We start from the raw sequence: 25,522 nt of genomic DNA, 5'->3' as shown, positions 1-25,522 counted from the left end.
ACATAAATCAAGTGAACTGACACGCAGCACAATCAATTCCTATGAATTTCCATAAAGTTTTGTTTTGTCACAAACATATGACAATTTTCTATACTGAAAATGTAAGTGATATTGATAATCTTGGCCTGATTGCTTCTAATAAATGCAAGAGAGGCAGAATAAATGAGGTCCAAGATTGCAGTTCTCAGGAATCAAGATTTATTCTCCAAAGCAGATAAAGTCTCGCATTTAACCGTGTGAGGGCTGTGTGATCATAAGACACTGATAGACCCTATTTCAGGGGCTTCAATTCTCCCATCTTCTGTCAAATCTGTGATTAACTCAGCACCCTTAGTGCTCAATATGCTTAATGAGTAATTGACTGTAAACTGATAATGTCATAGCAGAATATACCAGCAACATACACCAAAGATTGAAGTATATAATTAACTATTGACTAATTATAATATTAAATTAGACACCAAATCCAAATCCTTTTAAAGTCTACACTACACTTCTGCTTTTTACAGTCGATTGCATAGCCTTTCAAAATGTCTTTGTACTGTTTTTAAGTGACACAAGCGCTTATCAAAGTGCCGTCTGTTGTTGTGTTCTCCTCCTTTTCTTTTGTGACTGTGGAACAAGCCAAACACTGCAGCTCACATATCTGAAATCGAGTTGTAATGGCAAGATTATTGCATTTCGTGCTCAACAGACACGACTGTGATAAGATACAATGCACTGCAACCTTTGATGCAGTGGGAGTAGATATAAATATCAGGGTTGTCGAGTCACATGACTTGGACTTGAGTCTGAAATTTGATGACTTGCAACTCAATTTTAAAATAAACAAAAAAGACTTTTGATTTGACGTAGACAATATAGACATGAATAAGACTGGATACCATTTTTTTTTTTTTTTTTTTTTTTTTTGATATCTTACTAGTCATGTCAACTCTTCTATCTACCAAATAGGCAAGTGCTTTTATAAATGAGCAGAGATTATAATAGTAGTCTTAATTGCAGTTTCTTAATGATAAGAGAAATTGTACTAATAGAGACTTTACTGAGACCAGCACAAATTTACTGCACAAACTTATAAAATTGGTATAAGAAAGGGGGAGTGAGATAAAGATAATATGAAAGAGATAATGAAATGGCATGAAATACAACACCGATGTGTGTGTGTGTGTTTTATTTAAGCCATTGCTATTAAAAGTTACACTCTTAGATCCTTCAGTACTAACTTTAACCACATTTAACAGTACATTAGCAACATGCTAATGAAACATTTAGAAAGACAATTTACAAATATCACTAAAAATATCATGATATCATGAATCATGTCAGTTATTATTGCTCCATCTGCCATTTTTCGCTATTGTTCTTGCTTGCTTACCTAGTCTGTTGATTCAGCTGTGCACAGATCCAGATGTTAATACTGGCTGCCCTTGTCTAATGCCTTGAACATGAGCTGGCATATGCAAATATTGGGGGCGTACATATTAATGATCCCGACTGTTACGTAACAGTCGGTGTTATGTTGAGATTCGCCTGTTCTTCGGAGGTATTTTAAACAAATGAGATTTATATAAGAAGGAGGAAACAACGGTGTTTGAGACTCACTGTATGTCATTTCCATGTACTGAACTCTTATTATTTAACTATGCCGAGGTAAATTCAATTTTTGAATCTAGGGCACCTTTAATAAATTTTAGTTATATTACAAAGCACAAAGTCCCTCCAGTGGGAGTTATTCTCTATATCCCTGAAACACTGAGTTTTCTTCCGTCACAATATTCCTCATTTAAATAATTCCCACCCATGACATATGCAAAATAAAGGGGCGGGGCCTGGTTTAGTTAGTTAGTTAGTTTGTAGTGTGTTGAAACTGGCAGTTATGGTAAGGGGCGGGACATTTCCCAAACATGCTTGAAGTGCTTGACCAATCACAACACACTGCTCCAGCTGACCAATCAGCACAGTGTGCTTTTCAGAAGGCGGGGCTTTATAGAGACAGGAACTAAACAGAGCATTACTGACAGACTGGGAAGTGAGGAGCCGCAACAATGGAGAATATGAGGAAAATAATGTGATTTTTGACATTAGTTAATTCTTGCTTTTGATTTTTTGGGATGAAATATGACCTGGGCATGTTCCTCTCCCATGTCTCCTCTCCACAAATATATACAGGATTTTCATTGATTTTCTTTGCTTCATGTTGCCTAAATGAAGCCATTGCTCTTTTATGCTCAGATGTTTTGTTTTCGACATGAACTGTGACGTTCCTTGTTTTGTTCAGGGTGACTGATGTATTAATATCCACCAAATGAAAGAAAATAGAGTTTTCATACAAGATGAGACGTCACATCATCTTTCTTCACTTCTGTGACAGACTGAACGGACACATTAAAAGTGTTTGTGAGCTTTCAATATTAGTGTCTTGAAAACATGAAAACATTTTTCCACCTGAACAAAGATCCGACATGTTTAAATGTGATAAACTGCGGTATAAAAGTTGCTTATTTCATTGTGAAACATATGTTGAGTTAGTTTCATTACTTCAGAGCTTGGCTCGCTCATCCCTTGACTGCTTTACATGAGGATTTTATCATGTTTGTTCCAATTATAAATGCATGTTATTAAACACGACAAAAATATTATTCTTTCAAAAGCAGCATGTATGTCTTGTACACGTCCTAATATAAATCATGCAGTAAGAATGGCCCCTCAGAGGAGGAATGCGCTGAGATTGTGTGCATAGGGTGAAAGTGCGGGAGGGAAAATATTACAGTTGGAACATTTTCCCATAAAAATGTTTGATGGAATTCAGAGCAGCCACAGAACGATTCAGACAATCTCAACCCTTCCCTCTTCTTTTAGAAAGTCTATCGCCGCACACACGTTTGGTTGTGCGCAGCGAGAGAAAAGGGCTTTGTTAAAATCTCAAAATACACTTGCTGAAGCTTTAATTTACCGTTGTTATTATATAGATATAAAAGGCTGAAGAAAGATGATTGTATGTTTTGAAAAGGCTGAAAGAATGAGGGTTTTGGGTGCATGTAAAATCATCTTTTGTCACACCGTGTCTGTCAGATTAGGTGGAGTTTTCTGAGCACAGTGAAGACAGCGTGTTCACTCACAGGACTGCAGTCCACCAGCTGATCAATCTGAAACCAATTAACAGACATCATCTCCTGTCTGCTCCATTCTCAGCTCTTTCTGAACATCTCTATCAGTGGCTGCTCAATATGTAGCTATGTTTCCATCAAAAATGAATTTAACTTATGCACAAAATTGGAATATGACATAAAACATTTGTGAATAAAGCACCGTTTCCATCCAGTGAGTTGAAGAGAACAAAACTGTAACTTCCTGATAAACTGGCACTAAAGAAAAGTGGAAGTTGCTGCAGTAAGAAAAGCCACTATATAAAATAATTTCGTATATAATAAATTATTCGCGTCTCAGGGCACGCTCTTGCTTCTGGAGGTGAATGCCGGCTGTTTGACAACACAGTTCTGCGAGGAAATTATACTGAACCACTTTGACAACAGACTTTGCTCAGGCATTTCAGAACAAACAAAACAGCATTTCAGATGATTAGTCCAGATATGCCATCCCATCGCAAACCTACATCTTTTTTTTTGATGCACATTGAGGAATTTATTCAGAAAATGTGTTTCCATCATAGTTTATGCACGTTTTCTTATCAGATAAAAAGTTTATATGACTCAATTGAGTGCAAAAGTTTGTTTTTTTTTAATTCATGTGCAATTTGGTGTTTCCATCTAACATTTTTTTTATGCAATATCCCAAAATGCGCATAAAAATAGGTGGATAAAAAATAGCTAGTGTATTGTAGTGTCATTCAGATATTATTATTGTTTTTCTTAATATTTGGAATTGTTTTTTATTTTCATATTTTTCATTTTTTTTTAGTTAAAGTTTTGGTGACAATTTATTTCGATAATCAACTTTAAGCATTCTTCTAACTATAAGTAACTTTGTCAGCTAACTCTCATTAGAGTTTTAGTAGACTGTTAGGTTAGGGTTAGCAGAATAAGTTTTCATGTAGTTGCACTCTAAAAAAAGCTGGGTTAAAAACAACCCAAGTTGGGTTGAAAATGGACAAACCCAGCGATTGGGTTGTTTTAACCCAGCGGTTGGGTTAAATGTTTGCCCAACCTGCTGGGTAGTTTTATTTAAACCAACTATTGTTTAAAAATTGCTATATGGCTATCTTAAAATGAACCCAAAATAGTTGGGAAATTAAAAACCAGATGCAATTAGAGGCAACAATAATAGACAAAAAGTGAATGTTTATTAATAAGCTTTAATATTTTATTAATATAAATTTAATTGTTTAATAGTTTATTAATATAAATCCAACTGCTGGGTTAAAACAACCCAATTGCTGGGTTTGTCCATTTTCAACCCAACTTGGGTTGTTTTTAACCCAGCATTTTTTAGAGTGTGCAAAGCTACTTGTAGTCTGTAGAATGTAGTTAGTGAACTACCAAAATTAAAGGGTTAGTTCACCCAAAAATGAAATTTCTGTCATTAATTACTCACCCTCATGTTGTTCCACACCCGTAAGACCTTCTTTCATCTTCAGAACACAAATTAAGATATTTTTGAGGAAATGGCTCGGTGAGGCCTGCATTGTCAGCAATGACACCAAACTTCTCAAAATCCAGAAAGCTTCTAAAAACATATTTAAAACAGTTAATGTGACTACAGTGGTTCAACCTCAATATTATAAAGTGATGAGAATATTTTTTGTGCGCCAAAAAACAAAATGATGACTTTTTGAAAACAAAATGATGAAGCAGTGTTTTGAAATCGCCCATCACTAGATATTGTTGAAAAGTCATTATTTTGTTTTTTTTGGCGCACAAAAAGTATTCTCATCACTTTATAATGTTAAGGAAGAATTGTAGTCACATGAACTGTTTTAAATATGTTTTTAGTAGCTTTCTGGATCTTGAGAAGTTTGGTAACATTGCTGGCAATTGAGGCCTCACTGAGCCATCGGATTTCATCAAAAATATCTTAATTTGTGTTCCGAAGATGAATGAAGGTCTTACGGGTGTGGAACGACATGAGGGTGAGTAATTAATGACAGAAATTTCATTTTTGGGTGATCTAACCCTTTAAGTGTTACCAAAGTTTTAGTAATTTTGTTAAAGTGTGAATAGTGAAATGGGACACAGCTAGAGTTGTTCTCAAAATAACATTAGTAACAGTAGTATGTATGGTTGTAGTGTGTAAATCTTTTATACGCTGTGCTGGATTGTGTTGTTCTCATAGCTGGAATGCCTTAGCTTGGTATAATAAAAGTAGTCAGGTTGACTCATTCATATTAAACTTTATTATTGTATGAATATCACAGTGGTGGCTTTAATGAAAAAGATAAACAAAAGAGTCTTTAAAAGGAAACATGCTGGAGATAACTAAGAAGACTGAATAGCATCACCATGTAAATCATTGATGATACCGGACAATGAACTGAGAAAACACAAGGCTGAAATACATGGAGAAAGTTTTCAACAGATGTGGGAACTGACTAACAACAAGGGAAACTAACTAGGAACTCAGGCAGGTAAAACAGGAACGAAACACAGTAAAAACAAAACCAAAACAGACTAAATGTTGACAATGAAGTTGTATATTTTTTGGCTGATTCAGATGCACAGTTTATGTTTCAATTGGATTTTAGGAAAATTCATTCTACTGAGACGGCTCTTTTAAAAGTGTTAAATGTTCTCTTACACACCGACTCTGGGTATTCTTTGGCTTGCTTAGTCGGGGACACTTGACATTTTACTTGACATTTGATATTCAACAGTATTCTTGCCATTTATTCAACAGTGCTTTGATCTGCCTGCACTGACACTATTCTTTAAGAGCTGCTGTGCAGCCAAAATTATGTACCAGTTATCAATGTAAAGCTGCTTTGACACAATCTACATTGTAAAAAGCGCTATATAAATAAAGGTTACTTATTCTGTAGCACTGGTAGTTTTCGACTCAAGCGCCACCTTTGATACAGTAAACCTGTTTGTCCCTCTTGGCACAGGCAGTGGGCGTAAGTGGGTCTGCCCTCAGCTGGTTTCAATCATATCTTACAAACAGGAGTTTTTCAGTCAATATTGAACAATTTCTCTCTGGTTTTGTCCTTCTGACCTGTGGTGTCCCCCAAGGTTCTACTCCAGGTCCCATATTATTCTCTCTCTGAATGCTTCCACTTGGTTCTGTCTTTGAGAAGTATGGTATAAGTTACAATTGTTACACAGACGACACACAAATATATCTTCCTTTGAAACATACGAATGGTTTAGACCCTGTGGTCCTTGCCTCTTTGATATTAAAGCATGGATGTCCTTACATTTCTAAAGTCTGAATGAGAGTAAAAAAGAGATTGTGGTGTTTACCCCTTCTGATGCCCAGAGTATACTGAACTTAAATCTCTGTGTTTTAGCACCTTATGTTAGGCCATATGTGAAAAATCTAATGGACAGCACATTAAAGCTGGATAGACAGGTTAATCAAGTCATAAAATGAAGTCCTTTCTCTCGTTTAATAATTTTGAAAGAGTTATCCATGCTTTTATCACCACTAGGCTTGACTATTGCAACTCTCTCTCTATCTGGGGATTAGTCAATCTTCTTTAAATCGACTTCAGATGGTTCAAAATGCAGTTTTAACACGAGCTCGAAAGCGTGAGCATATCACCCCTGTCTATGGTCACTGCATTGGTTACCTGTGTGCCACAGAATTGATTTTAAAGTGCTTTTATTGGTTTTTAAACCTTTAAATGGTTTAGCACCCCAATACCTCTCTGACCTGTTGATACACCACCAATCACGGAGAGCTCTAGGTCTGCCAATCAGAGGATCATAGTGTTCCCTAAAACCAGACTAAAGTCTAGGGGTGATCGGGCATTTGCTATAGCAGCTCAGAGACTCTGGAACAGCCTACATATTCAAATCAAAACTGCTCCCACATTATCTATTTTTACATGAAATTTAAAATCATTTTTATTTGATCTGGCTTATAACCCGTGATGTGTAGCACAAAATAGACTGTGACTGGCATCCATGAGTGTAAAGTTGTGGTTTGGTGTCACTTTGACAAGAAGCTTATAAGTATACAAATAATGTAATATTGGTAACACTTTATTTAACAGGCTCCTTTTTACATGTAGTTACTGTAGTAATAACAGTAAATTATCCATAATTACATGCAACTAACCCTAGACCAAGCCCTAACCCTATAGTAAGTACATTTAGTTCATTAACATTAATCAGTACTTATTTGTGTAATTACACTGTAACAAGGACACCCTAAAATAAAGTGTAACCGATTTTTACTAGCATTTGGTGGAGACTACAATGCAAAAAAAGATTTTTCATAGTTGTAAATAAAACAGTGATTATTGCAATAGCTTTACAAGAAAATACTGTTGAATTATTTATTTTTCAAAATGTCATGTTTAATTCAGTCCATTCCTTTGTAATTTCTGAGTGAAAATTGTAATTCTTACAGCATTATTTTTTTTTTTCAGTGTAAAACATTGGTGAAATATTTCATCAAATATTACATCAAATAACTGTTGACCTAATCCTGATCTTTCTCTTTGGTTTAGCGGCGAAGCCTACGGAGAAGGAGGAGGTGCCAACCGTCGCGGGAAAGGTTGACGCAGAAAAGGGAACAAAGAAGAAGGATAAAGACGGCAAAAAGGAAGGCAAGGGTGCGAAAGAGGGCAAAGAAGGGAAGGGAGAGGAGAAAGAGGAAGCCACGAAGAAGAAGGGGGAAAAGGGAGAGAAAGGGGAAAAGGGAGAGAAAGGAGCATCAAAGAAAGAGACTTCAGATGGAGGGAAAGGTAAAAAGGGAGGTGGAGAAGAAAAAGGAGGGAAAGGAGGTGGAGCCAAAGGCAGTGAAGCCAAGAAGCCTGCAAAGAAATGAACATCTAGTCACCTTAATGGTGTGTGCTAAACTTCCATTAGCCATTTTATAATTGATTTTTCTAAGAAAATTTGTAAATGTACATTTACAGTTTGTTTATTTCATTGTAAATTGTAAATATGGACAATAAATGATTCTCTGTTAATTATACATTTTTCATTTATTTCTTATTCACATGATACACATGATCAGCACTAAATAATACAACACTGGTGTACTTAGAAAAGTTATTTTGCATTTATGTAACATATAAACAACAACAACAATGTCAAATTTTCATTTTTTAAAATATTTTAAAGGAGTATTTTCTCAAATGTGCTTCTATGGTGCTTGTTTGGAGCTCGACATTGAAGAAACGGTAGACAAAAGAGCGGTTTCTCCTGTGTTTTTAGATAAAATATTCCTTGCTGCAATGTGTCAGATTCACTTTTCTAATGATGACATGAAGAATGATGGGTGATAAAATGCACAGGAGTAAAGCTGAACAGTTGAACAGTCATTCAAAGCAGTAAAAATAAGATCATTTTCTTCATTGATCGATCTGTTGGCTGTACAAGACACCTCAATCCTGAAGATCTGAACTACACCCACCATTCCCAATCAATCGCCGTTCGTCTAAAACAAACAGCCTGAGCTGCTGTTGAGGACCAGGACACATAACAAGAGCAAACATAGATGGCATTTTATAAATAAGACTGAATGGTAAAAAAAGACATTTTCTTCCTCAAATTCAAGTTCAAACATGTTATATAGAGAAAAGCAGAATGCATAAGTATATTTATTTATAAATACAGTAAAGGTCTGAATGTATCGACAAGCAAAATCGTCCGGCAACACTTTACTTAAAGCTTTTATGTATAATGCATTATAAAAGTAATCATAATGTACATTATAGTGCATTATATCTTTTCATAAAAAAGTGTAACCAAAGTTAAAATGCATTATAATATTCACAGATCCATCTGTAATTGGTTATTTGTCGTGTTTTAATGCATTATACTTTCTAAAGGTGCATTATAAAGCATTATAATTACACAATAGGTTACAATTATTCATGAGATCATATATATGCATTGTAATTTTTTGTTTGGAAATCTTAAACTTTTTTTTTTGAGGATCTTAATTTCAGCATATGTACTGCTGTATATTGATCTGCCAGCATATGAATTACTGCCCTTTCATAGTCATATTACATTCCCGAATATATGCAGAGGAACACATTGAGCTCATAACTGGATGGACCTGTTCATTATTATGTAAACACAATATGAATGTTTATACATGGAGTAACAAAAAGCAGCATTAGATTACACATAACAGACCATGAGCCTCAAAAACTGTAATACTGACCAACAGATGATGGCTTCATGAACAATCCCCATACACACATAACAAACCCTGTTTGTTCTTCCTTATGGCTGTAAAAACAATGAAAAAATGAAATGATAGTATTTTGGCATCTGATGGTTTTCATCTTCCCGTATACAGTAATATATGACAAACATTATGAAGTGATTGACTGAGGCAGTGGAGTGAAGCGTACGTATAATGAAAGACTTTTCAGGATGAAATCTATATGCGACACATACGACTCATTCATTATACGATAATGATGAAAGTGAAGTTCGGGTGTTTTCAGTAAACAGCTCTAATGATGCTTTTAACGCTGAGCAATAATTCCTAGAAAACTCTTAGAGTGCAGATCATTTCCAAGAATGTGTATTTATTATATATATTTGTTTATGGCCTGACACTCGAAATATAGTCTAAACAGGACACAAAATAACAGAAGAAAATGCAAAATGAAAGGTATTCTGGGTGCTGACAAAGGATATATTGCAAGGCATTATAATAATGATGATAAAAAGCTCAACAGATCAATATTTGCTCCGCATTTAATTATATTTATGAAAACATTTTAATTAAATTTTAATTTCTGTTGAATGCAAATGGTAAGGATCTGTTATATAATGTGATAATTATTGTTCATACATGGAGTTGGAGATATGGACGCACACTTTACCTTTTTATATTAAATGCCTGTTCATAACTCGTCCTCTTTTGAACACCTCATATCATTTGGCTTGTTAATAAAAGCTGTTTTATACGTGATCTGACTAAATAACAAAGGTTCGGATTATAAAGATTTTGTACTGGACCAGTAAACTCTATCAAACACCCTAGCAACACCTTAGCAACCACTCAGAACAACTTAGCAACCATTCTGACATCCACCAACAACATTGTAACACTGTAGTGGGTTTGAGATAATCCAGTTTTTATAAATATTATTATTGACGGTATTATAATAAATCTGCTATAATAAATTGCAATGGTTAAGGCAGCCAAAAATGACCCTGAAAATGAAACATACAGACACAGAATTTCTCTTTCATGCTATGTGTCTTTCAAAATGCTTTGACATTTTACAAATGCAATAATCGCTTCATCATGACGGGCAATAATGTACTATATGGATCTACAGAGATTCAGAGGGAATCACCTTTTGTTTTCACTGTCAGACTCACGAAGAGAAAAAAGACCGTTTGGCAAGACTTGGCAAATCTACACTGCAAAAAACAGATGTTTTTCCTCAGTATTTTTGTCTTGTTTTCCAGTAGTTTGAACACTGATGTGTGTCTGCAGTGTATGAGAACAACCAACCTATAATGGTAAAAATCCACTTTTTTTATGATTCCCATAAATCAAAAGCAGTCTCTTCAAACGAGCTGATTCAGATTCCCCCCTACGATGATGTCATGGAGAAGCCCCGCCCACAGCCAGTGACGATCTGCCCTATTAGCATAGACACAGCCCTGAGTGAGAAGCACAGAGTGCGTCATTTCTGTATCCTCACTGTAGCAGCTGGAGTTGTACAATATCTGCACCAAAGAGGCTTTAGAAGTGTTGTGTTTTGGGATGTACCAATGAACATAAGAGTCTCCATAGACTCCCGCCATCTGAGGATGTTGTGGTTAAGTTGAATTTTTAAAGGAAATGTCCTGAAGAAAGTAGGTAAATTCTTATATGTTTGTACCAATCTTTTTATGCCAAACTGCTTCACGAAGAGGGTCTTTTCAACGCCTCCGATTCAAATATATAAGGCGCTGAACACCACTACTGACAGTTTCTGACATTTTCAGTGCGTGAGATTGTCCTGTTTTGTTGTTGCAGGTATGCCGGAGCATGAGCTTGTGAAGCTCCGCCCTTTTCTGGAAAGGGGGCTGGAAGCAGCAGCTCATTTGAGATGTTTTGGGATGTACCAATGCACATATGAGTCTCATTAGACTCCCGCCATCAGTCACTGAGGACATTGAGGTTTAATTTAAAAGGAAATGTCCCAAAGAAGGTAGGTAAAGTCTTATACGTTTGTGCCAAACATTTTATGCCGAACTGCTTCACAAACAAGGTTCTGTTCAACGCTGGATTTTCACAAAGATTGATTCTGAAACATATAAGGCTGAACATCTCTACTGACAGTTTCTGACATTTTCAGTGCGTGAGATTGTCCTGTTTTGTTGTTGCCGGTATGCCAGAAAATGAGATCTTGAAGCCTCACCCTTTTCTGGAAAGATGTACTAATGCACATAAGAGTCTTCATAGACTTCCGCCATCTGAGTCACTGAGGACATTGTGGTTAAATTTTATTTTTAAAGGAAATGTCCCCAAGAAAGTAGGTAAATCTTACACGTTTGTGCCAATCATTTTACGCCGGACTGCTTCACAAATGAGGTTCTGTTCAAAGCTGGATTTTCACAAAGGTTGATTCTGAAACATAAAAGGCTGGACACAGCTAATGAAAGTTTCTGACATTTTCAGTGCGTGAGATTGTCCTGTTTTGTTGTTGCAGGTATGCCGGAGCATGAGCTTGTGAAGCTCCGCCCTTTTCTGGAAAGGGGGCTGGAAGCAGCAGCTCATTTGAGATTTTTCGGGATGTACAAATGCACATATGAGTCTCCATAGACTCCCGCCATCAGTCACTGAGGACATTGAGGTTTAATTTAAAAGGAAATGTCCTGAAGAAAGTAGGTAAAGTCTTATACGTTTGTGCCAATCATTTTACGCCGGACTGCTTCACAAACAAGGTTCTGTTCAACGCTGGATTTTCACAAAGATTGATTCTGAAACATATAAGGCTGAACATCGCTACTGACAGTTTCTGACATTTTCAGTGCGTGAGATTGTCCTGTTTTGTTGTTGCCGGTATGCCAGAAAATGAGATCTTGAAGCCTCACCCTTTTCTGGAAAGATGTACTAATGCACATAAGAGTCTTCATAGACTTCCGCCATCTGAGTCACTGAGGACATTGTGGTTAAATTTTATTTTTAAAGGAAATGTCCCCAAGAAAGTAGGTAAATCTTACACGTTTGTGCCAATCATTTTACGCCGGACTGCTTCTGGATTTTCACAAAGGTTGATTCTGAAACATAAAAGGCTGGACACAGCTAATGAAAGTTTCTGACATTTTCAGTGCATGAGATTGTCCTGTTTTGTTGTTGCAGGTATGCCGGAGCATGAGCTTGTGAAGCTCCGCCCTTTTCTGGAAAGGGGGCTGGAAGCAGCAGCTCATTTGAGATGTTTTGGGATGTACCAATGCACATATGAGTCTCCATAGACTCCTGCCATCTGAGTCACTGAGGACACTGAGATTTAATTTAAAAGGAAATGTCCCGAAGATAGTAGGTAAATTCCTATATGTTTGTACCAATCATTTTACGCCAGACTGCTTCACAAAGAGGGTCTTTTCAACGCCTCCGGTTCGAACATATAAGGCACTGAACACCACTACTGACAGTTTCTGACATTTTCAGTGCGTGCGATTGTCCTGTTTTGTTGTTGCAGGTATGCCGGAGCATGAGCTCTTAAAGCTCCGCCCTTTTCTGGAAAGGGGGCTGGAAGCAGCAGCTCATTTGAGATTTTTCGGGATGTACAAATGCACATATGAGTCTCCATAGACTCCCGCCATCAGTCACTGAGGACATTGAGGTTTAATTTAAAAGGAAATGTCCCGAAGAAAGTAGGTAAAGTCTTATACGTTTATGCCAATCATTTTATGCCGGACTGCTTCACAAACAAGGTTCTGTTCAACGCTGGATTTTCACAAAGGTTGATTCTGAAACATAAAAGGCTGGACACAGCTAATGAAAGTTTCTGACATTTTCAGTGCGTGAGATTATTCTGTTTTGTTGTTGCCCGAGCCTTTTTTGGAAAGGGGGCTGGAAGCAGCAGCTCATTTGCATGCAAAGGGACACAAAAACGGCACGTTTTTGCTCACCCCCCAAAAGTGGAAATTTTAACATGCTATAAAAATGATCTGTGGGGTATTTTTTGAGTTAAAACTTCACATCCACACTTATTTTACATCTTGTAAAAAGGGGCATAATAGGTCCCCCTTTAAGATATGAAGTCTTGAGTAATTTTTACTTCTCCAGTAAATATACCTTGATTTAAGAATGTTGAGACATTTGCACTGGAAAACAAGACAAAATTACTAAGGAAGAAAATCATTTTTGCAGTGTGCTGATAAACTCTCAAGGCTTAGAGACATATAAATATCACATTCTACTAACAAAAACCTGCTATTATAATACATACATCGCCCCTGCTGACAGTTGCATCATTCTGAACTAGTGTAAATAAAATGACATTAGTGCTGATCAAAAACATTTTTATGTAGGCTTATTTAAAATATCACGGATGTCTTATTTACAATTCATGGTCCACCGTGCCATATATTTCATATGACTTGCTTATGAAACAGAATCACCATTCTTCATCTAAGGAGGAGATACAACAACCTGAAAGCGCAGGCGTTGTGTGTTTACAACGCAGAAACACACGTGTAATATATTATGGTGCTCACCATTACCAAAATCTGTTCTCGTCCTGCAAACACTGCTGGTGAAGAGGCCGGTGCCTGTAGAAGATTCCAGTCTCGCAAGAACATTGTGGCTCATTTAAAAGATACGGATCGTATCTGGTCCATGAGGTTAGTCAATGTGTCTCCAACACATCTGAGATGGTCCCACAAGCCAAATTGTGAGGAAATCCTGAGAAACAAAGGACTTGCTAATCCTTCAACGTTTTTCTGTACATCATTTGTCATCTTTCTTAAGTCACATGACGGTTTCTCTTTCCTCCTCCACCACCGGGATGTTTTTTTCCACCTGGAAGTTCTTTGAAGGTTCCTCCTCTTGTATGTGGAGCTCCTGACCCGAGGATGGGATGGAGTTCTCTGAGACGGAGCCATTCTTCACGTATCCCGGAAGGTTCCGGTGGCCGTTGATGGTGACGGGCCCCAGGCGGGTAGTGAGGTGCAGGGCCAGAGGGCCCCGTGCCGTCACATTTGTGACGCTGGTGTGAGACACCATGGGTCCATAGCTGTATGTGTTGCTGCCGCTCCGGGCTTTTCTCTTGAAATCCAGAGCGAGTGTCCTCCTACTCCATGACTTTTTGATTTCTGCTTGGACCTACAGAGTGATCAGAATGAGAATAAAACAAGTTGTTTCAACTTCTGCTATAAATAACTGCTAGTAATAATAAAGAAATGTGTTAAATGCTATTTACACAGCAGTATAAATGGATGCTGCTTTATTGGGACATTACATAACCCTACCCATTAGGCACTTTATTTCAACTTTTCAAATACTTTCTTCATTTTTATTTAAAAAATAAAACACCTCTCCGAGCTGATGTGCAATGGGGAAAGAGAGAATAATGAGTTTGGAAAAAGTGGCTACTGCACTGTTATTCTTCTAGTTATTTACCTATAGTAGCTAATGAAACGCTCTTGCAGATACACAAAAAATAGCTCCCTTCAGTATTAGAAAACAAGGTCTTTCTTTCCAATAAATATGAATTTAAAACCAGAATACAGGGGCTCATAAAATTAAACAAATTAGGTTAAACAATTCAAGAGCGTCACCAACAGTTAGGAGAATACATCAGTCAAACTGAAATAATTCAAACTGAAAACAAATCATTTAAATTCAGAATTGAATAGTAAATAAAATAGTATAAAGTGCTAGTACAAAAAATAAATAAATTAGGGTCCTAAAACTGTCAGGATCTGCTATTTAAAAAATCCCCACCACTAAAACACAGACACCTGGCAGCCTGTCCAGAACATGCAGAGACAAGCAGAGTTTGTGTAACTTCTGTGTATGTGGCCATTAACAATTACCCGACAAAGTTTTGAGATACAGAAGCTACAGAAATTCATTCTTACCTCTCCATTGCAGAAGCAATATATAATTGCAACAAAGAATCCCTGGAAAACATAGCATGAATTTCAATATAAATATACAAGTTATTGCAAAATATTTTGGTGCCTATGTCCAATCATAATTGTCTCCATCTTAAGAAGTTTGAAGTTTTACCTGGAATGAGTTAAAGAGCATTTCATAATGCATCTGGATTTGCCACGGGACCCCAGACACTTCTGTATAGGGCATTGCCATGAACACGATGTAGTGAACGCCAAACAACGGCATGAGGACCAGAGTCGACTTTAACAGCTTTCTGTGGGACACAAACAAGATAAAGAACCAAACGGCATTTAAATATACACTACAGTCAGTGTGTTCTTTTTTCTTTTCTTTGAAAGTAACTAACACTTTTATTATCATTAAATTGATAAAAATAACAGTAAAGACAATTATAATGTTACAAAAGATTTCTAAAAGATTTTAAGTAAAGGTTATTCTTCAGAGAGTCTTACCTGTACTGTTGTCTGGTGTCACATCTCCCTGCATTTGTTTCTCTAAGTTTTGTTGCCAAGACTCTGATTATATTCAGGAACAACAAAAAATTTACCTTTGGGGAAAAAGTACATATTTAATGGATCATAACTAAGACTTATAGACACATTAAATACCTCCTGAAGATTCTTACACTGTATTCACATTAAAGAAAATGGCAGATAAAAAAACAGAATATTTGAAATTTACTTGAGACACATGTATGAATCATGCAAAGGTCAACAGAACTTAAACTACTAGTCAAAAATTTGTACACACTTGACTAAATTTATACTTCTCATGATTTTAAAAATATAAAACTTGTGCAACAAAAACTCTTTTTAAAATGCATTTATTTTTACTTATGGAAACGTACAACAATTGCTGTGAGAATAGGGATCTGCACAATCCATTTCAGGTTTCCTGCACTTAAATCCCAGCACCTGTTGATTACAAACCAGATCATATCAATCCAGACATCTTATTAATATTATTTAATATATAGACTACTATACATAGATACCATGTTTTTACAAGAGTTTTTGCAAAACATCCTGCATGTGCATACGCTATTTACCATGCAGAGAATTTATACCATGTTGAATTAACGAACATTAACTGTTCAAGCACAAACACTTACTCTGTGTCAGCAAGAGTGGCTCTCACGCTGGCCCAGATGGTGACAAACATCGCAGGAACACCTGTGTAGAGAAACCTTTAGTGACCAAGTTCAACATACAGAAGGACATATGAATTTATTTTTATACATCGCTCAAGGCTAATAGGATTGACCTTAAAAAAAAAAAAAAAAAAAAAAAAAATACTGTATGCCATGATTTTTTTATGCATGTATACAGCATCATTTACATTTTTTTCTGTATAATATATTCCAGCTATAATTGAAAATGAATACAACATTTTTTTTTAAATAGTAAATTTCTGGTGGGACCAGTGAAAATGCTGGCAGAGCTTGTTTATATATCATAGTGTAAAGCTAAAGTACTGGCGCAGCAGAAGAAAAATCCTATTGTTGAGCCCTGGCTCTGCGACCCTCTGCAACAGAGAAGTGGCTTAACGCCACAGCATCCACATTGTATGCGCTGTGCATGTCCAACTTTTCCGCACAGTGTGTACAATGCAGGAGCCGTGGAGTCTAAAGTACATCCACAAATGTGTCTCCAAAAGATACAGCACATGCAACTGCACTGCACTGGAAACAGTTAGCAACACCTCAAACTAACTGCTGCCATTATACAAGAGTAAAATCAAAACTCTGTTTGATTTACTAATTAATAGCCCACTTAGTTATTCATTCCAAATAAAAAGTCTGAAGAAAGCAGTAATTATTGGACATGATTTGGTGTCTATAGCCAGAAGCTGAATAATTATGTCCTAGTGTTGTGTACTTGAGATAAAGTGTACGTGAACAAGTTTACTCACCCCATCCAATCAGAGTAAAGCCCCAAAGGTACTTCCTGTCTGAGAAGAAGGTCATGAAGATAAGGCTGTGCAGGTACAAGCCTTCCACCAGAATCCAGTAATAATTAGTCGCCAAGAAGTACAAGAAGAGAGTCACGGCAACCTTACAGCCAATCTTGAAGGGTAAAGAAAAGTCGATTCAGAACATATTGATTAGAAGAGGTGTTCATTTGCTCTTGAGATATAGACTACATGTAACTTGACCAACCCCCAAAAATCATTCTATACATAGAAGGACAATTTAAAACAAGTTTTGAAAGATAATGTGAGTGCACGGTTACTCTCGTAACCTTTGTTCCCTGAGATGAGGGACATTCTGTCAGAAGCTGATATTATGTGGAAACACCTTTGACCGCCTCTGAAAATACTGAAGCCTTATTGAAACTCAAACTGGCCAATGCTGTTTAAGTGCGCCAAATGGAAGCAGCTCGCAGCCTATATAAAGCGGCGTCAATCGGCAAATCCTCAGGGAAATTGAAAGGGAACCGGTGGTTGCTGGGTGACTGCTTACTGATCCAAGACAAAAGAAGCCACCCTCAACTATCTATTATATCCTGGTCTCTAGATATGGCTTGGGACCCATATTCATGCCAAAAGAGAATATCCATAATCCTTCCTGATACTGGGTTTGAGTAACTACTATAATAGTCTTAATTATAATATTTAATTAAAAATGAAATGTATTACATAATTTAATTCCTATAAAGCTTAATTGAAAACCTTGTTTATGCATAAAATCCTGGTTATGCATACAGTGTATGTGGAAAATTGCTACAGGGTCTTAGTGGCAAATGCTTTCAGATGATAACGGTGCTCTCACCAACACAATATGACATCGCTCTGCTATGAACTTTACTGTGAGATATGACTGTATGTGTGCTGCACTTACAAACTGGGTTTTGTTGGCAGGAGGGGCTTCTGTGATGGATTTGAGATCCTCCACAGTGATGCGTTCCATTTCCTGTAATGCAGCACCAGAGTACAACACCACATCTTTCACAAATATACTAATGGCCCTCAACATGAACGATACAAACAGGTGCATGTGGATGTAGTTTCTGGTGCAGTGTAGCCGCCTAAAAGAATAAAACAGAAAAAAAAGAGAGAAATGAGGTCAAACAGATGTTATTTTGTAATTAGGTGTAAATAGTGTGAAGAATCAAGGTACATAAAATCACAGAACTCAGTACTATGCAATAGCAGATACTTTGAGCTGTGTATGTCTGTGTTTGGTTGCTCTCCAATGCCCTTTCACAGAGGCTAGAAGAACAATACTCATCTTAATTAGGGCCAGATGAGTCTGCCGCTGACTGTAACACATTCTTTGGATTTAAAGGGTTCAGAAAGCACAAATGTTGAAAATCCAGGGCTCAAAAAGTAAGCTATAAAAACAAAATTGCAAGCATGTGTTACTCAGATTCCCTTCAGTTTGTCTACACTTTCTCAAACTAGTTTGACCAGAGCAAGTCTATTAAGGTATAGCTGCTCCAGATTTGTTGCAGTCTCATCTCATAGTGTTTACAATACAGCTGTCAATATGTAAAAACTATACAAATCTATTACATATATATATATATATATATATGTCTGTATTTATATTTTACTACTATATAGATATGTTTGAGCCCACCACAAACTACTTACCAAGAATATAAAAAGTAATAGGCAGATACACCGATAAGGCTTGGTAAGTAGTTAATGATGTAAAAGAAAACATGATTCATCAGAATAGGTCACCTTCTTGCATTGCTCAGTTCTGATGCTCACATGTCCACTGTTGGCTCTTTCAGCGGTGGACAGGGGTCAGCATGGGCACCCTGACTGGTCTGCAGCTATGCAGCTCCATACGCAACAAACTGAGATGCACTGTGTATTCTGACACCTTTCTATCAGAACCAGCATTAACTTCTTGAGCAATTTGAGCTACAGGAGCTCGTCTGTTGGATCGGACCACACGGGCCAGCCTTCGCTCCCCACGTGCATCAATGATCTTGGCCGCCCATGACCCTGTAGCCAGTTCACCACTGTTCCTTCCTTTGAGCACTTTTGATAGATACTGACCACTGCAGACCGGGAACACCCCAGAAGAGCTGCAGTTTTGGAGATGCTCTGACCCAGTTGTCTAGCCATCACAATTTGGCTCTTGTCAGACTCACTCAAATCCTTACACTTGCCCATTTTTCCTGCTTCTAACACATCAACTTTGAGGACAAAATGTTCATTTGCTGCCTTATATATCCACCCACTAACAGGTGCCGTGATGAAGAGATAATCAGTGTTATTCACTTCACCTGTCAGTGCTCTTAATGTTATGCCTGATCGGCGTATATGCACAGCGACAAATATTGTAGTTACAATATACTGTTGTATGGATATTTTCAAGCTCCCAACTCTACCCCGTTCCAATGAAAATAACGATTTCTTGCCAATACAGATACACCACCTATCATTATGGTTGCCAATGGTCTGTCTTTATTTTATGGTAATGGATAGCTCTCTGTAGATGAATGTGAGCTATTCCCAACATATCTGATGCACCGCATCCAACAATCTATCACTGGAAGTTTCAAAGGCTCACCAGACCAGTCGTAGAGAGGAGTTAAAACCCCAAGATGAACAGGAAAGCTGTCAACCCAGTGGAGGGCTTGCAGAGATAGTTCTGGGCATACTGGGGAGAAACCAACACCAGTCCTGTTGGTTGCATTTGCATTAAGAACGGAGGAACTGACCCACCTCCTGATTAAGCCTCTCAATCTGCCCACTGGAATGGGGATGGTACCTGGATGTATTATTTACACTGATGTTTAGTAGATGGTAGAAGGCTCAGTCAGACAAAAAAAAAAAAAAAAAACGCTGACTTTCGATGACGGTGTTTTGTGAAACACAGAAATCAAGCATTCTGCATCAGTTCAGGCAGGCCTCGTAGTCAAGCTCCGCTATCAGCAGATTTGCAAATTCCAATCCCACCCATATCAGCTGATCCGATTTCTATGGACTCCATTGGGAACTCTAAAATAAGGCGCATTACTTAAACTGCCTGCTTGGCTGCTTCCACTGCACGCTGCTTGCAACCCACCTCCTCCCCAGCTCCTCCTTAAACTTGTGTTTAACTTAATCAGTGTCATTCAGTTGTCATTGATGCATGCTCTGTTCTCAATAGGGGGATTTTCTGCTGATCTCCCAGTTAAAAAATGGGAGGTTGTCCCCAGAAGCTGCTGCTGTTCCCGGTCTTGGCTTTCATGGAGCTCATGATAGGATGGGTAATTTAGAACAGAGCCATACCGCCAAATTGTAACTTTAGCAAAATATGGCAATAAAAAAATGACAAAATTTTGTCTTTTGTAATTTTTGACAGCCTAAGGAGCAGGCCCGTCTTGCTTTGATTTTGGCCTCATCCATGCAAGCACCTCAAGCACTTGACAAGTAGCCTAGGAAAGAGATGGTTGGTACATTTCGGCATTTCTCAGCTTTCACAAACAGTTGATTGCTTAGCCTTTGTAGCTCTTCGTCAGGTGCTCCAATGAGGTGGAATGGATCAAAATGCCATCTTTTTACACAATTGTTTACAATTGATTTATTTATCATGTCCTTAAAGATTTAAAAACTTAAAGAACTGATGCAGTGTTGGACAAACTAAAAGGCATCACTTTGTATTCAGAATTTCCCAAGCTGATAAAGGCAGTCTTTCATTCTTCCTCACTGTGGATACGGATGAGATTATTGACACCGCGGTGATCGAGCTTAGAGAAAATGTGACCTCACTTATCTGTTCTGTTGATGCTATTACCAGAGGCAGGGAGTATGGGAACTTTAAAGTTATGGCATTGAGTACTCTGTAGTCAATACATGGCCAGAGATTACTATCCTTTCTCTCCACAAAGAAAAAAAAAACAGCAGCAAGTGAGGTAGTAGATGAAGCCCAAATGCAATGCCACAATTCTCCATCGCCTTGGTCTCGGGCAACAACAGGGGGTAGCCTTTAATCTTAGGAGATTGAGCACCAGTCAACAGATCAATGGCACTGTTGTGGGGATGATATGAGGAAAAAGTTCAGTGGCCTTGGCAAGTTAAACACCATAAGAAAGTCCTGATATCTGACTGGTAAGAGGCATGGCATGGAGTAAACAGCTTTCATGCAGGCGAAGAGGCAGGTTGCACTCCACTTCGGGATCTCTCCCAACCTCCAGGTGATGACATGCTGAATAGCTGAATCTTTTTGTTATGTAAAGGTCTGACAAATTAACTGGCTGGGTTACTTGTGAGTCAGAGCATGCTCACCCATAAACGCTGTGACAGACAAAGGAGGAACACATGGCACAGTACCAGTGGCTAATTTGTGGATAATGGCAGCATTGATAAAATGACCAGCAGCCCCAGATTCAATACATGCTTGAATAGTGGTTTGATTATAACTAAAAGTGTGTATAATATAACAAAACAACCAGGAGCCATCAGATTTATCTGAAAGAGCGAGACAAGGTTTTACAGTAATGGAAACATGAGGATTTGAGCTCAATGTAGTGGTGCTAACAAGCATTTTAATGGGTGGAATCAATCTGAACGAAAGTGAACAAATCAAATCATCAAGGCCAACAGTGAAGGCTACATGTTGTAGTTAAAATAAGTTTTTTAGGTAATAAATAAGGTGATTTAGTGCTAAATATGACTACCTGCAGGGTCTATCGAAGTAAATAAGTACAGCTAACGGGATAATGGAGGCCACTACGCTTTGTCGTGGTCACATTCAAAGTTTCATTTTATTGCTCCCATTGCCAAGTGTGTTCCAGATTTCCAAAATTGAGACAACTGCCCTGCTCCTACTTCAAAGACTCTGCCCTTTGGAGTGGATGCTTAGGGGATGCTCACTTCCCACTGAAATTCGCCCAGTGAGATTTGACATTACTGCTGAAAACTGTGTCATAAATTGCTTGAGCCGACAATTTGGAATAGTTATGTGAATGCAATGTTTGAATTGGACTACGAATGAGACCACATACAGTGGCATGAAAAAGTATGTGAACCCCTTGCAGAATCTGTGAAAATGAGAATAATTTTAATAAAATAAGAGGGATAATAAAAAATGCATGTTATTTTTTGTTTAGTACTGTCCTGAGTAAGATATTTTACATAAAAGATGTTTGCATTTAGTTCACAAGACAAAACAATAGCTGAATTTATTAAAATAACCCCATTCATAAGTATGTGAACCATTGATTTTTCATTTAGTACTGCCCTTCGGAAACAACAGAAGATACTTGCATGTTTCCCGGCAGAAAAATTAAGTACAATTTACCTTGATCTTTAAATTCAAAAGTTTTCACCCCTCGGCTCCTTGTTTCCTTCTGGAGCATCAGTGAATGTTTGAACCTTTTCTAATAGTTGTGTTTGAGTCCCTCAATTGTCCTCAGTGTGAAAATATGGATCTGAAAATCATACAGTCACTGCTGGAAAGGGTTAAAATATGCAAAAATGCTGGAAAACTGAACAATCTGCAGGAGCTGGAGGATTTTTCTGAAGAACAGAGCTCAGTTTAACTGCTCAGGACAAACAAGAGACTCATGAACAACCATCACAAAACACACAAACAGTCGTGGATCATCAGGTAACCACACACAGTATTGAGAATCAATGGTTCACATACTTATGAATGGGGTTATTTTAATAAATTCAGCTATTGTTTTGTCTTGTGAACTAAATGCAAACATCTTTTATGTAAAATATCTTACTCAGGACAGTACTAAATAAAAAATAACATGCATTTTTTACTATCCCTCTTATTTTATTAAAATAATTCTCATTTTCACAGATTCTGCAAGGGGTTCACATACTTTTTCATGCCACTGTATCTATGCATAATGATTTTACAGCTTCAAAAGTCTTGGAATAAAGCAAAAATCCATTCATGGTGCATTTTATGGTTAATAGCTGTCCCACAGCAAACAAAGTCATAATTAAAAAAAGAATGAAGTAATTATTAAATAATGAGTGTTAAAATTAACATAAATATTCAGGCTTGCTTAAAATAATGGGATATCTTTTGTGATAAAGTTAAATATAGCACCAGAAATCACACATAACAAAATTAAATTAATGATGTAAATGTGACCTTAAAATCTTATCATTTGTTTAAAGAATTCAGTATTCAATAACATAAAATGCTGAATAAACTTTTTACGTTTCTAAAGCTGTTCATGCATAAAATGTTTATGTTGTAGATGTTACCAACATGTGCTATTGTGCAAAACATACAGGTGCTTGAACCAAACATGCATGTTTATTCATGAGATCACATTGGATGTCTGACATCATAGGCCACTTTTGTCTCAAACAGATCCTGTATTGACGTCAACTAAGAGAGCACAGGAATGTCTGCACCAAAATGCCCCTTCGTTCAACACAGACAGCAATCAAAAGCAAACAAGAGCGACTTATGAGAATGGCTGATCAATTTTGTACTAGAAGAGCACAATTTCAAAAACTGTTTCAGAACCTCCACTGGTCAGTAATGATTGCGGGTGTTTGTTGCTTTCGTCCAACACCAGATATTCACCGCAAATTGTGCACAAATTTCAGTGATTTTTTAAAGCTAAGATTATGATTGCTGGTATGATTTACTGAGTGTTCTGAGATTTACTGAGGCTCTCTAACAATTTTGGGCTTTTATATGTGATCTCAATTAACTGTTGTTGAGCGGAAAATCAGGGCTAAAATCACGTAGTTTGTGGGTGACATTGTCTGCAGTTAGTTTGCTATAGCCTTAAATGAGACGTCTTAGTTGTATTGTTAAAGCTTAGTTACCATGGTGTTGGACTTTTTTTTCTTTCAAAATTTCTATAGATATTGTGATAATATTATTATTGTAAATTCTTTTGGCCAAAATAATCATGTAGTGAAAATATGTTATCGTGACAGTCATAGATGACTGCATATGTTTTGTTGTGGTTGTTGTTTATTTTAATTATTTTTTAAGACATCACACACTTGTTGACAAAATAAACACTAGAACTAGAAACATTTATATTGACTATAGAAATGGACACTTTAAGGTTTTATTTGTTTCCATTATTTTCCAGGCCTGTTTGAGTGGTTGCTAGGACGTTGCTAGGGGGGCTAAACAGACCTGATTTGGTGATTGTAGATTTAAAGTTCTAGGATAAATTACATTTAGAAATTGTGGTCTCAAATTAGGGATTTAAAAAAAAAATGCAGAGGCAAAAACTAAAGTCACTAAAATGGTCATAAAAAGCTACATCCAAAATGTAATCACAATAATAACAACAATAATAATAATACTAATAAAATAAGAAAAAAAAATATTACAGACAAATTGTAAACTCAACCAATAGGGCCGATTGTTACATATGGAGCTGATTGTTACAAACTATATTTTTGTTCGGAAAAATATACATTTATTTGAATGATATGTATATCTTTACTGGCCCAAATTTTAAGATTGTTATCATATAAACTTATGTGGCCATAATTCTATTGCAAAAGCCATATAATTGAAAATTGTCATTTTCTTGCATGATCAGTATCCATTCCAATTGCTGCGTCAAAACGTGTCATTTCTTACTAAAACGAACAGTTCAAATGTTCAATTCAGTCCCTTCTTCAGAAAGACACTGAAATGTGAAGCCTTTTATTTGTGTTATTCCTCTGCCTCCTGGAGAGGTTTATGGTGACTGCGTGGAATCGGTTCCCTCCTCGTCATTAGACTAACTGCTGTTTAACCACCATCCCACTGGGAACGATTGATCGGGAGGTTCCGGAGAGCAGATCTGGCTTCTCGGAGCATGCCTCAGACACTGGAGGTAATGTCTGAGAGTCACCGCACTGCATGGCTGATGTCCTAACGCTCATGCACCTGAGACCATACTGCTGACACTGTGAGTGCAGAGCATGGAAAGGCTGGCCGCGGTTCAGCAGCAGCCCAAACGAGCCCTTATTAAAGTCATTTTCCTGACCTGCATTTCCGGGTGCCTAGGCCTCTTAAAAACACGGAGCACTGGAGCCGAGTCAAGCTAATCTGGTGCCTGTCAGCGGCTCGTTCCGCACACGACCCGACCCTTTATTTGAATAAGCCCACTGGATAAATAACGAAGGGAACCTCTTTGCATTAATTAGTAATGAAAATGGAACGATTGAACGCAAAAGTAATAAATGCACTCATATGTCTTAGTATTGAAAAGGGGCCAGCACACACACTGGGTGAACTATTAGAAAAACATTCATTTGATGCAGTTCATTTGGAAAACTGATCGCTTTAGTCAAGTCAGAACACAAAGTTTTACTTTGGTTTTAATAGTTTCTCCACAAATTCAAAAACATTAACCCCTCAAAGTAATTGTGC

The 25,522-nt window shown here is 37.3% G+C and overlaps 2 protein-coding genes across 2 annotated transcripts in view; one reads left to right on the top strand and one right to left on the bottom strand.

Moving 5' to 3' along the window:
* Positions 1–8,092, top strand: part of tmie (transmembrane inner ear) — a 40,419-nt gene extending 32,327 nt beyond the window's left edge. The window contains exon 4 of the mRNA XM_048162855.1: positions 7,631–8,092. Coding sequence (XP_048018812.1) covers positions 7,631–7,950 — 320 coding nt within the window. The 3' untranslated portion in view covers positions 7,951–8,092. The remainder of the gene's footprint in view (positions 1–7,630) is intronic.
* pth1r (parathyroid hormone 1 receptor) overlaps positions 8,092–25,522 on the bottom strand; it is a 100,008-nt gene continuing 82,577 nt past the window's right edge. Inside the window, exons 6-13 of the mRNA XM_048162835.1 lie at positions 18,059–18,245; positions 17,131–17,284; positions 16,331–16,391; positions 16,067–16,133; positions 15,672–15,766; positions 15,331–15,472; positions 15,180–15,221; positions 8,092–14,421 (exon numbers count right to left, since the gene is read on the bottom strand). Coding sequence (XP_048018792.1) covers positions 14,068–14,421; positions 15,180–15,221; positions 15,331–15,472; positions 15,672–15,766; positions 16,067–16,133; positions 16,331–16,391; positions 17,131–17,284; positions 18,059–18,245 — 1,102 coding nt within the window. The 3' untranslated portion in view covers positions 8,092–14,067. The remainder of the gene's footprint in view (positions 14,422–15,179; positions 15,222–15,330; positions 15,473–15,671; positions 15,767–16,066; positions 16,134–16,330; positions 16,392–17,130; positions 17,285–18,058; positions 18,246–25,522) is intronic.

Source organism: Megalobrama amblycephala, linkage group LG17 (genome assembly GCF_018812025.1).
Source record: "Megalobrama amblycephala isolate DHTTF-2021 linkage group LG17, ASM1881202v1, whole genome shotgun sequence".
Lineage (NCBI taxonomy): Eukaryota > Metazoa > Chordata > Actinopteri > Cypriniformes > Xenocyprididae > Megalobrama > Megalobrama amblycephala.
The sequence above is the reverse complement of the archived record's forward strand: the minus strand, read 5'-3'. Positions and strand labels throughout refer to the sequence as shown.